Here is a 14,162-nt window from a genome sequence, read left to right as displayed (position 1 = left end):
AGTGTTGCATTTATAATTTTGTTCAGTGTATATAGGTATGCCTGGGCTGTTATAAAAGTAAAAAAAAAAAATTATTTATGTATTATAGACTTGTTTGGGGTGGGGATAAATGAAACGCAATGACGTCATAATCTTGTTCGAGGGGGTCGAGGGTCTGTCATATAAACTTTCCCGTCCACTTCGGGAAGTGGAACGCAATTCAAAATGGCAGCGGGGATTCCCTCGAGGGGAAGTGCTTAGGGAAGTTCATGAGTGTGTGTCTAAAAGTGGAGTGGAATGCAGCCCTCTTGTGTGAGACGTGAGTGCAGCAGTCGTATTTGTCCGTCTAAAAAATGCGCTGAATTTGTGTTCTGTGTGAATGGCTTGGTTTCGGTTTTAACCTAATCAAGATCTTCTACGCATTGAGCTACTATATTTCTCTAATATTTTGATTGAATAATGCAGCAACCGCACATCTCGTGGGCTAGACTAACAAAACATTAAAATGCAAAAACGTCACTTACATTATCATCATTGCATCTCGTGCACCACTGATGATGCTCCCTGACGCACACCTAATATTTGATTTTACTATTTTTGCATTCAAATGCAAATGTTTATTTTAAATTCAACTAATTCAATTTTTATTCACAATCTCCTCATCACAGGCAGGCACAGCACTCAATTCAGCATGTGTTCGTGTTTGTGTGTGCTGTCTGCATCACTCATAGCATGTGCCTATATTGAACTTTTTCTATCGTTATCGAAGAAGGTGTACCACAGGTTAAACATCGATACCGTTTAATCACCCAGGCCTAGAAGATGGGTCTTTGCAATCACTGAACCTGGCATCCACCACTGACCTTTCCCTTGTGAACCCTAACCTTTGATTAGCTGAATGTGGATTTAGATTTTTGCACCTTTTGTGTAAAAGCATGTTGAGGAATTGAAGGATAATCATGATATTGTTATTACACACATATATTTAAAGAAATAGTTTCCCCCATAACAAAAATTCTGATACCATTTAATTTATAAAGTTATAGGGGAGGTGGGTTGTCAATGTCCAAAATTGCACCCCCCCCCCCACCTTATTTATTTATAATACAGTATGTATTTGTTTATTTATTCTTTATTTATTTGTTTATTCTTTTGTTTTTCTTTATTTTTAATTATATATATTGTGATGAGTCGGCTGCCTCACCCCTTCTTATCATCATCACCCTGTCCCTTAATCGCTGTCCTTCGCCAGGCTCCCGACAGCAGTGGGTGCGTGAAAGAGGAGGAGTGCTGAAATAGCCAGGGCTGGCGGCGTGTGATGAGGCACACCTGAACCGAATGGAGCCTCATCACCGCCACTGTTTAAATGGCAAACGCGCCTCTCCTCGGGAGACTGGTCTCTTCCCCGTGCATGCATGCTGGTGTCCTCATGGGTCCAAGAAGGGTACGTAGAGGCACTCCCGCGCCACCAAAGCCATGAGGTGCCGGACCCCCCTGAATATATGTTCACGTTTTTAAACACCCTGCCATTCAAATGTTTTGGTCAGTAATAGGAATATGTGCCACGACTAATTTAATTTATGTTTAAATGCAAATGCTAGTCAACTACAGTAAAAAAAAATAAAAAAATTTTGTTTTATATTTTATTTTATTTTTGGTTGTGTATCTGGCTGTATGCAAACAAATTTTCTGTTAAATTTATGAACATTTCCTTCAACCCTAAAACACAATGCAATGCGTAATTCAAAATACAGGTCAGACACCTGCAAAAAATCTGAAAATTGGCTTCATATTAACACAGCTCATTGGGCTGTATTTTCACGCACTCTTTATTTCACGTCTTCTGAACTGTTGACAACCAACACCCGCTTAGCCCAATTAAAAGGCTCGGAGGGGCCAGGAAATTTTTAATATACCTCTGATTGGATTCTTCTGAAAGAAGAAAGTCACATACACCTAGGATGCTTTGAGGGTGAGTAAAACACAGGCTTATTTTCATTTTTGGGTGAACTAACCCTTTAATTGTTTAAAAGACTCAATTTCTTCTAAGTCAAAATACTCCCTCACCTTGCTCGTTTTCAGAGTGTACATTTCTCTGAACCCACCACATGTGAAAAGGAAAGAAAATCTGTTTTTTTTGTTTTTTTTTCAGATTAAACTCTTAACTGTCACCCCGTCCTGTATACGGGATGCCTACGTTTACTTCACTAAATCCTTATCTAATCATAACAAACTATATATCGTTGGAAAGGTCTAAGACTCCTAAATAGATATTTTACCAATGTTTTTTGTTAAAAATTATGTAGGACAAGTAATAGATTAATTTATGACAAGAGTGCACCCTCAAAAATCTACATCATAACAGGAGTTCTGACCTTGCAAAAAAAGTCTCCTTCGTTGCCCTTTTTTCTCTGTCACACTTTAGAAATAATCAGAAATGATATATCAACTGAAAACTTAAAATCTCAAAATTCATCCTTTAAAACCCATTTTAAAATTGCATTAACACAAAAATGGTACATCAATATCATGTTATAAAATGTTTTTGTTCATGAATTATAACAAATTTAGTTTGGAAAGTGCACTTTCAAGTCTATGTTCAAAAATGTGAGTGACAGTTAAGGGGTTAAACAAAGAATAATGGGCAGATTAATGATTACCAAAATAATTGTTAGTTGCAACCCTTCTGAAACAGTATGATAGCTTAGTGTGAGGATCCGTTTTATTAAAATATGGTGGCTTGAGACACAGCAAGTATCAGTGATTTTGAGAACCATTGATGTTTGATGTAACTGATGTCAAACTCGGTGTGACACGGAGGGAATATTTCGAACTCTATAGAAGGACAGGTGTCATTGGATTACAGGTCTCATTTGGTCCAATTGCCATAATTTACGATCCTGCTTAGTTGAAACTCAGCCCTCAAGACCATCTCAAGCTTCTGCCCCTCCTACTAGGTGAGTGTTTACCACAATGACATTTTCACAACCTCAATAAGTCACTCAGGGAGCCATTGACACTCACAAGCGCAGGGTTACTGACTGTTCGCGCTCAATGTCTCACTCAGTGAGTGGAACCCAAGTTTTTTAGTCAGTCGAATGTTCAGACTTGATTGAGCATGGACAGCCAAACACCAACTCCTTTTAGCAGCACACTTATTCACACCCAGTGATTAATGATGCTCTGCAAGAAGAATGCCGCCCAAGGTTTTGTCCAGTCTCTTAGGTGTCCTTGATAGCGGACAGGTGGCTGACAGGTGAAGTGTATGTTAGAGTTTGTGAGAGTGGCTTCTGCTCTCAGTGGACATACTCACTTAACCCAGAATGCATCAGTCTTGTTTATTCACTCTGTCACCACACAGGACATGTACACGACACAAATGCACCCATGTATGTTACCCATGTTCATTCTGTGAATAGATGTAGTTCTGCTGTCAACGCATGGCGTAATCACACCCTTGGATATCTAGTATAATCTTCTGTCTGCTAAATTTGTATTCTCTATTTTTGCGTGCCTTTTAGATGCTCATGCTTCCATGCTTTCATAAACATGCCTCCATCTCTCAAAAGATATGCAGCTCTCAGCCATGATGGGCATGGTTTCAGATCCCCTGTGCTTTATTTTGTGCTGGGCTCCTGTGCATTAGACGCATGCCATAAATATGTAACTCTTTGAATCTTTGGCTCAACTGACACTTGTTTCTTCTGACCTAGTCACAACCCTGAGGCACTGCCTTGGATTGTGAATCTCATGGGACTTAATGTTTGTCAATGACAAGTTGATAGTTTTCTTTGTCTGGATCTGTTAATGTTTTAAAAATATATACACACACACACATACTTATATACACACAATTTTAATAAATGTATACACACACACACACACACACAGTATCCTGTCAAACGTATGGTTTATTGCACAGTTTTATTTTGATAGGAGTCCAGTGCTCACAGGCTAAGGGCAAGGTCATAATGCTTTCAACTAATCTCTTATTCATGTCTTTAATGCCATGACTTGATGAAAACAGCAGTACTGTATGTAAGGAAGCTGGTGTCATTACGCATTCAAGATTTCCTGTTCGGTCTCTAACCAGCAGTGACACACAACATCATGCATGTGGAGAGATAGCAATGCTGAAATGCCAAAGGACTAGCAATATGGAAACATTTCCATGATGTAGGCTCTGTGGTGTTGACGGCCTATGAAAGGCTTCTAGCGTGAATCCAAAAGTAACTTAAATGTTAACACACAGTAAAATTACAGCAGACTTGTGAATTACGACTGTCAACCTCCATTTCTGGCTTTTAAATCGGTCAGGGATGCTCACTGCAGATTGTGTTGCTCTTATTAGTCCCGGCCATCTTGGGTCAAGTCATCAGTTGATTTCCGTGACGATAGCATCGTACCAATGACTGATGAGGCCTGGCCTTGTGGGCGACACTTGAGCCTTTCCAGATTTTGGCTGGTATGGCACCACTGAGCCGTCCACTGGTCCTTGGTTCATGGTGAGGAGGTTCTTCTTCTACCCTGTCTCTCATCGGATCTCTCCAAAGAACATCAACAGTCTTGCTGCCCATCTTGCTATGTGTCTGTCTACATTAGCAGATCCTCTGAGCCTCAGAGGGCTCTTCTTATATTTCTGCACTTTAAAACTTCCCAAGGTCACATCCCATCCATAACACATGCACAAACACTTGGCTGAACAACAGGTCTCAGAGGTGGGGAAAGATCTTTGTTGGCATGCTTCACCTAAAAGCCGCAGACACGTACGTTCAGATGAGCTCTGTAGTTTGTGCCAGGATTAAAAAGAGGCATCTTGGTATTTTGGGTCGGGGGGGCAGTGGCCTCCCTCCAGTCATACACTGACTGTTCCTCTTAATTCCCCCTACTCGGCTCAAGGGAGCAAATGTCACCATATCACACAGCTTTGTTTACTTGCATAACATATGTAAGGACACTCCCAGACAAAGTCTAAATTTGAGTTTTGTTTCTACCTTTATACATTTTTAAATACAGCATACCTAAAGTCACTTCTCACACCATGTCAGTTAAACTTAAGACTCAGGTAGGCTACTTCATTTTCCATGTTCTGTCTAACACACAGTTGAGCTCCAGGCCCATTCAAAGTACACTCCTTTGACAGTGAACAGAGATGGAAGCTTTCACCACATGCACACTAGCTAGTGGACCTTTATTTTCAAACACTCAATTAACTTGCATATGCCTGTTATATTCATGCACAATTTTCTGCGGACACTAAAACAGAGTTGCACGCAGACAGTGGGTTTCATTGACACACTGAGGTCTCAAATTCATATTTATGTATATGCACAGGTGAACTTCTCGCAAAAAAATAAAAAATAAAAAATAATCCCCATAATTCACAACATATGTGTATGTACGTGAATTTGTTCCTATCATTGTTCCATTGTTAATGAATTTGCAGTATGTTAAATGAGTGACAGTGTGTAGCCTACCAAAGTTTGTCATTTGCATAAAGCAGGTCCAAACCACCTATATATAAGGGCTTTCCACATACCCTTTATTTTATCCTTTATCCAGCCTTTCATCACTTTCCGCAAACACATGATATGAAGGAACATGTGATCGTAACACGTTTAAGGCCAACCATGTGCTTTATGCATATGTGGTTTCAGTTGTTTCTACAGTCGTGACTTGTTCATGAAAATGTTCGTATGCAGATTTCACACACTAATTCATTCATACCCACAGTTAGTGATTGAGACCCAGAGTACGAGGACATCAGTGGCCTGTGCCGCAAATTACATCACACTGACTGTTTGTGGGCCTGAGTGGAGTAAAGTATACTAATTCTGTTATAAACAGTATTTTCTTTGCAGGGCCTCCAACTGGGAAGTTAAACTGCATCCCCTTGTCTCCATTTGGCCTTGTGCTTGTTGTCAACTATGATATGATTTCACTGCCTACACCTATGGTTTCAGAAATGCCCGTTAAACAACTGGCCCATAGCACTGGCACTTAGAATCAATGACGCAACTTCTTAGAGAAAGATAGACATCCAGTATACAATTAGACAATAGTCCACAACTCACAATTCACTTTGATTCAGTTCCTGCCAAGAGAGTGATCCAGAGCTATGCCACACTCCATTTCTGCTACACTTGTTCTGTCCCATGACATTCTTCACTGCCATAACACTAGTTTGATAGCAGTGTTAAGTGTTGCTGGTTTACCGGAGAAGCATTTAATGGCAGCTGTGCCGTCCCACTGGGAATCAGAGGATGAGCCCCTGGGGGATTGCTGCAGAAGCAGGAGGGGTATCTCTCGCTGTCAATAATGAGATTAATGATGTGACATAGATGGAACGGTGAAGAATCGGACTGCTGTTAAACGGAATTAGTTGTCAAATTTGGAGACGGGATCAGAGAACACGAGATGACACGGCTTGATAATCCCTAAGAGGATGCAGAGTGTCACTGCTGCCCTGTTATAACATTGATGAGGAGAGCAGGGAACATTCCAGAAAGTGTGAAATAAATACTGTAGCAGTTGTCACGCTATAAGTAGCTCCATTTCAGTTCCAGAGAACATGTTAGGACAAGGAGTGCAACTTGAATGTCTGTATTTCCTTTTGTTCTTTCCTTAGCCCAGCTTTTTTTTTTTTCATGTCCTTTTTTAAACATGAATTTTTGGCATTTTTGACTTTATCTGGACAAGACAGTAAAATAGAGTTGAGAGAAAGTGTAGTGGGAAAGAGAGAAGGGGACGGGAATGAAAAGACCACAAGCCAGGGCTTGAACTTAGGTCGGCCGAAGAACAACTGTGCTGCCCACAAGTCTGTCGGGTCTGACCCTTCCCTACCTTTCTCCCTTCCTTTCATCCTTCTTTCTGTCCTTTTAAAACTTTATTTCTGCTTTAAATACCTTTCTTCCCTCCTATCCTCTTTCCTTTCTTTCCTTCTTTTCATTTTGTACATTATTCCTTTCCTTTCACTGGCTATCTATCTCCCTGCACATTTCTGCTTTTCTTTCCTTCCTACCTATCTATCTACTTTACTTTTCCTTTTTTTCCTTTCTTCCTTCCTTGCTTTCTTCCTTCCGATCTACCTTTCTGTATACATGTCTTCCTTTCCTTCTTTTTTCCTGCCTATCTACCTATCTGTCTACCCACCTACCTTACTATGCCTTCCTTCCTTCCTTCCAACCTATCTTCATAACTTACCCTTCTTTCTTTCCTTCCTGCATTGCATCCTGCATTCCTTTCTTTCATTTCCTCTTGCGTATTTACCTACTTTACATACTTAGCCTTTCATCTTTCCATTCTTCCTACCTATCTACATCCCTTCCTACCTTTCTTCCTTCCTTCATTTTTTTAATCATTGTTTCAGCCCATTTAATTAAATAGTTATCCCATTGTTTATTCTTATTCAGTTGTGTAGTCCTATTGTATGTCATGTACAAAGCGTCTAGACTAGCTGGCCACCTTAAAATTGGTGACAATCATATCATTTCCAAGACCTCTTATGGATTGTATGTGTAGGTGTGTTTTCCAAAAAAAGCTTTCCCTTTTAACGTTAATGTCACCACTCAGTTAACCCAAGCACCTCAACGTAAGGTCCAGAGGGTAGACAGAAAAATAACATGGGAACCTGCCAGAAAAATGAGTCTGTGTGTGCGACAGAGAGGGATAGATAAAGGTGTGAGCTCGCAGCGCTGAAGCCGAAGTGAGTTGAGTAAATAATCGGCCGTCTGAGGAGCCGCGGGTGCGGGGCTGGTGTGTCAGCAGGCGATGGATGAGTCCCCAGGCCTGATTGTAAAGCCCAGCAGGTTGTGTTGGTTGAGTGAGTCTGTGCCGAGTGGAGTCTCAATCTTCCCTCTAATAGGCCACTGACAGGCCTTTACCACACACATATACACACACTTGCGAGTACACACATCAATAAAAATGTCCTGACAGGGACCACAGCCTCAGCTTTGGTACCTAGCATGCAGTACTACACTAAACCGGCCGCACACACGCACACAGAGACACGGGTGGCATCAATTCTGTGGTGCTATCATTAAACAATAGGTAAGGTGGAACAGTACATTGAAGTGCGTAGTATACGGCTGGCTGTGTAAGACACAAGCTCTCTGACAAGCTGTATTTGTCATCCGCTGGGACGCAGGCAGGTCCGACATCTACGGTACAGATGAGAGGGGTGTGAAAAAGTGACTTTGAGCCAGACAACTAATCTTGCAACCTCACATACACGACCCCTTGTCGCAGGCCCACACACAAGTGCGTTTGCTACCTCGCTTATGCAGTCTGGTCATACACTCCACCGCTCAAACACTCCATCACATAAAGCACACATAAACACTCATAAAGGGTCCTCTGTATTACACACAGTCTTACGGTCGGACACATCCCTCCGCTGTGTGCTATACTGGGCCGAGATTTGATAATTGGTAAATGTTTGTCGAAGATAAATTCCCCGGCTGATACTGAAGTGTGTGTGTGTGTGTGTATGGGTCCAGTGATAAATGGAGAAGAGTGCCCTGGGGTAGAAGACAGGGAAAAATAGATGGAGGAAGGTTTTCTATTGCGACAGGAAATGTGAGTTTCTTTTATAACATTATGGAATGGCCATTAAAAGCACCCTGGAAAGAGTAGCTGTTTAAATGACCAAGGAAAGGTGTATTACCAAAACAATACATTTGTCTTTACCTTTCTTTCTTTCTTTCTTTCTTTCTTTCTTTCTTTCTTTCTTTCTTTCTTTCTGTGCATTAAATGATTCTTTTAATCCCTTTTAATGAAATCATTGTTACAATTTCGGTTTAACCCTTTGCCAAATCTTTGTCACCTATAGTAAGTTTAAACGTAACTACCATCTGCTTACAAATACAACCTTTTCATAAACAGTTGTAAATGGTTTATTAAAATAAACTTTCAGCCAAAGCCTTTCAGCTCTGTCTCTTTCCTCCACTAACCCTCTATGGTTTTCTTAAGATCTTTAAGTAATGCCTTTCTCCCGTTGGCTTGTCTAACATGCTAAATCGTAGCTGCTGGGAATAAATCTTTGAGGTTTTTAGCTCTAGTGTACAGCGGCAACGAGCGAAAGCTGCCATGCCGAGTCCATCTTTTACTCAGCCCGCATGCATGCATGTCACTTCAGCCCAGCCACTCATAAAGCAACATGATGGATAAATGAATACAGAAAGAAATAAATAAAAGCCACACTTATTCTCTCCTGCTCATCCTTTCCTCCACCTATCTGATGGATTTGTGAAATGATATAAGGAATAAGACTTAGAGGGAGAGCAAAAGAAAGGGTTGGGGTGGAGAGACGGAGATGATTTATTAGGCTGATAAAAATTCAGCCTTTGTTATTCAGTCATTTTTCCATGTGCAGCTTATTAAGGAGCACACCTGCCAGAGGAAGAGTTTGTGTGCAGCAGTGGGTGTATGTCTAAATGTGTGTGTCCCATGGAGTAGGAAGACTCAGACCTCACAGAGCCAGTTAAGATGACACCCTCTGTCTGTGTTCAGTGCCGTATCTTTATGTCTAGCAATGACTCTCTTTAGACCTGGCATTAATATCAGAAGTTTTCAGTGATTTTCAAACCACAATCGATAACACTTAACCACATTAAAAGCCATGGGTAATTGCACCCAAGACACATTGTGATTGAATCACTGATACCACAAGATATTTTTTCAGTCTGTCAAAATGATGAAAAGAATCTCTATCCATACTGTAAATAACAAAGGTTTTTTGCAACTTCTATGTAAATTCCATTGTCCATTTTGCAAATTCAAGTTATCAAGATACCAAACACATTTATACTGTGTAAAAGTGCCCATTGATCATGTTTGTGTGTGCATGTGTGTGAAATATAAACAGTATCTATATAATTAAAGTTCATGCAAACCATAGGCTGACTAACTAATGACTCAGTTATAGCTCATGTGGGCATCATTAGATGATTAAGCATTATTGATCAGTGAAGTGACATGTCAAATATTAATTCCCTTCCATGATTTGTCTGTTCCTTTGCAGGCCCCTTCTCTTTGTCAGTGCGAAGCCCGGCATCACATAGGGTCATCAAAACACGCTACAAGATTGACACACGCAGAGCGCATACAATCCACCACAACCCTGCTCTTTCCTACAGGGTCAAGAGAGTGCATTCTGCCAGGTAAGTGATGGGAGCTTTTCTAGTCAAAGTGGAAATAACCAGCACTTAATCCACTTCCTGTTTGTCTCCACTTCAGCAGTGCTCATTTCAATGGTTTTATTCTATCATAAATTGTGCGTTTGCACATGTGCGTGCATCCGCTCACAATCTCAGCCCAGCACAACCAATTACCAGACTGATTAAAACCTCTCTGTTGACATTCAATGTTTTTATCAGTGTCTCAGTGCTTAATAAATCATTAAATAACCGCCTGGCCCTTAATAACGCCACATAGAACCATAACTAACTGCCTCATCACCGCTGATGATGACAGAGAGAAGGTGCCGCTCGTCATGGTAATCTATTACTGGAACCATAATATTACACCATAAAGATGTTCTAGGGGATGACCCACATGCTCGCGTGGACATGAAGGTAGTCACTGAGATAGAAGCTTTTAATGGGGTCATGAAATTGTTTTTTATATAACAACATTTTTGGTTTGTTTTTTAAGGTTAATGGGCAATTCACACAAAACTTGTTTTTTGCATTTAAAAACGTGTGACAGGTAAGTGGAATAAAAAAAAAAAAAACTAAAGATTTTTTTTTTTTTTTTAAGAAGTAGTTGTGCTTTTAACTAGAACACTGTGTCATAGGCAAGACACAAGCACAATGGTCAAAGATATATTCTAGCACAATTTTAAATAGATAAACAATGTAAAAGAAGTGCGGTCAATTGAAAAAATAAAAAAATGCATTCTGTGTGAACAACCCCTAAGTGATATGTAAAAACAGATGAACAGGAGGTTATATTTATATTTCAATGACAGTTAACAGCTTTCTCTGTTAAATCCATGGCCTAGCAGTTAGCATAGATCCCCCAGACAATGTTGAAACAATGGTGTTAATGCAAGAGGCAGAAGCTTAGATTCAAATGACAAACATATTATTTGATATGTCTTTGCAGTCTAGCAGTTTGTGTGTGAAAGAGAATGGCTGTTGCACAATATGAGGTGTCTAGTTCTCCACTGTGGTTCTGTTCACACAGTATGAGGCTTTACAGCAAAATTAAGAGATGTTGGAAAGCTTCAGGATTGTGAATGCTTTTAGAAAGACAGAGAGAAGGAAGAGGGGTCACTGCTGTGTCTGTATGGCATTAGCTTAAGTCTGATAGGAGGCCAGTGAGAAATCCTATTCACTTAAAGGCGTAAATGAAGCACTCATGCGTATGGGTGTAAATTTTTTATTTCCCCTCTTATCTACAGTTAAAATGATCTTCATAAATCCCCCTGCTGTGTGGGCCTGGCTTAGCCATGTGGATTATGGGTGTTATATGTTAAGAATGGTGCCACATTAAACAAAATAACCTTCTCTTTTATCTCTCTTGCTCTCTTTTACTGTCTTTCTGGACTTTTCTACCTTAGTGAGGATTGCTTTACACTGCCTTGAGTGGATAGCGCTTAAAAAAAACACTTCCTCCTTGTCCTTTTAAGCAGGTTCAGTTCATGATATCACTCTTAATATCTGATTGGCTGCTTAAGCAGCTGTAACTTTTTGTTAATGGAGTGAGAGGAAGTTGGGGGTGCTGATCTGTTTATATCCATGGGTTTTAAATCAAGTAATGTAGTTATCCCTGTTCATTTCATGAGAGCTAATAATAGTTTATTCAGGATATGTGTTTATCTTAGCATATGTTTTTATCTTTCTCATTAGAGAACAATGAGCAGAAGCTTAGAGATAATCAAACCATACAAATATATATACGTGTGTGTGTGTATATTACTTAAACATATGTTATTGAATTTTGCATAGCAAGGAAACATAATGCTGTGTCCAGTTTAGTAAAACTACTGTTATATGTAGTCATCACATGGCAGTTGAGAACATTTTGGTTGGCAGACATGTAACAGCTGCTCTTGAAATAGATGATTAACAGGTCTACAGGTCAGACTCTCATCTGAGCTCATTACTGAAGAGATGCTGACATTTTGACCTCAGTGGCCTGCATACAAGTATTCGATACTGTTTAAGTACTGTACAGTTTTTTTTTTTTTTTTTTTTTTTTACTTAATAAGTAAAGAATATTGAAAGTATAGCCTAATACTGAAAGTATAGCCTAATTGCTTTGCGGAATAGCTATTGAAACTATATACTATACACACACGCACACACACACACAAACACGCATATATATATATATATATATATATATATATATATATATATATAGATGGGTATATGTATATATGCTTATTTACTTTAAAAAGTATCATGAAAGCATGCCCTCATATCAGTTAATTTCCAAAAGTAATGTACATTAGAAAATTTTTACTTTTTGAAATTTATTTTTCACTCTGAAGGACTATTTGCAGTTCATTTTATTTTAATAACTTTTAAATGTACAAATGTTTGTGTATTCTCTCTCTAAAAGGTGATTAAAATAGTGATAATCCACTGATCAAAAAATCTGAACCAATTACAAAATACTGTACACTTTGTACACGTATCCAGATTTTACACTAAAATATAAACTATTTGTCACCAACTAAAATATTTTATATTATGCAACATAGACATAGTAATCTAAAATGTTACTGATTTTGTTGCAACTTTGTCTGCAGGTCAGTGATACTTAACTTCATTCATGTAATTTAGATTTGCTAGGGCAGTGCTCTTTGGTTTTTAATGGATAAGCGAGTGTGTGTTTGTGGGGCTTCATTTGTGTAATGCAGATTTTGTGAGACGCGTGCTTGGCTTCAGACAGCCTTTGAGCTGTGGTGACTTACCGCCATTCATTTAGCTGCCTGCAATAAATATTGATTCATCAAGGGATTTTCAATTTGAACCTCTGTGAGGCACTGTGAAATATTACAAGAGAGAGGGAAATGAGAAAGAGAGAGTGAAATAGCATGGGGGGGGTAGAGAAGATAAGGGAAGATTTTTAATGATCCATGTCTCTTTCGTTCATTCATTTGTTGGTGATGCTTATTTTTAGAGTATAGCCATCTGCCACATTCGTATATTTACACATTTGGCAGACATTACATTTACATTTTATCTTAAGAGACTTTCAAGATATGCTTTTTACCAGTGCATGCAATTCATGAGAATTGAACCTGTGATGCTGTCACTGTACCAGTTGAGAGCTAAAGAATGGCCGGACAACATGCTTACAGAGTCTCTCTGTATTGGTTAGTTAGCAAACACACACAGATGGCCGATCACAGTCCACCACCCAAGAGCTCAAGCAGGAGAAGTGCGGAGCCCCTCTTCGTCTCACACATGAGTAGACAGATGCGGGGCTCTTTAGCCCCTCACCCTTCCGTGCAGTGACCCGGCGTCCCGCACAGCGAGCTGGAGAGCGGTGGGAGTGTGTAGTCAGCAGTGCGGCTGTGTCTGGTGATTGAGTGTTTGAGGGGACTGTGTGGGGGAGGAAAGGCCCTCGTAAATCCCCGGCAGCCACCAGAAAATAGTTATAATCTCAACATTAACTACATTAATAGTAGCAGGAGTTGAATTAAGAAAGCCGTAAAGCATGGACGCCTGGGCATAAATTACACTAGTCTGTACATGCACACGTGCGCACACACACACACACACATACAAACTGCCCTCCTCCCATTCCACACTCTCCATTTTGTTCTTTCTTTTCTAGATTTTCTCATTTATTATTGTGCAAGTACAGTTCAGTTCTTCTTGGACTTGGCTCACCAGGCCACCTCTTAAGATCATCTCTTATTTCTCTTGATATTTTAAACATGAATATTAATTAATTGATATTATTAATATTGATATTAATAATGATTCATCTAATTTTATCAATATCAAGATTCATATATTATTTAAATTAATAAAATGATTTTGATATTGATATTTCTTCTAATAAGGGGGGGTGGTGGGGTGGAACAGAATATTAATACTATTTAAAATAACAGTTTTCTATTTAATTTTTTTAAAATGTCATTTATTCCTTTGATTTTCAGTAGCCATTACTCCAGTGTTACTTGAATTTTTAATTCATATATAGTATTTAAACTGATG

At 39.4% G+C, this 14,162-nt stretch overlaps 1 protein-coding gene across 1 annotated transcript in view; it reads left to right on the top strand.

The window, feature by feature from the left end:
- LOC109054966 (zinc finger CCCH domain-containing protein 3-like) overlaps positions 1-14,162 on the top strand; it is a 63,623-nt gene that overhangs the window by 25,632 nt on the left and 23,829 nt on the right. The window contains exon 4 of the mRNA XM_042758400.1: positions 10,004-10,142. Coding sequence (XP_042614334.1) covers positions 10,004-10,142 — 139 coding nt within the window. The remainder of the gene's footprint in view (positions 1-10,003; positions 10,143-14,162) is intronic.

This window comes from Cyprinus carpio, chromosome A6 (assembly GCF_018340385.1).
Source record: "Cyprinus carpio isolate SPL01 chromosome A6, ASM1834038v1, whole genome shotgun sequence".
Lineage (NCBI taxonomy): Eukaryota > Metazoa > Chordata > Actinopteri > Cypriniformes > Cyprinidae > Cyprinus > Cyprinus carpio.
The sequence above is the reverse complement of the archived record's forward strand: the minus strand, read 5'-3'. Positions and strand labels throughout refer to the sequence as shown.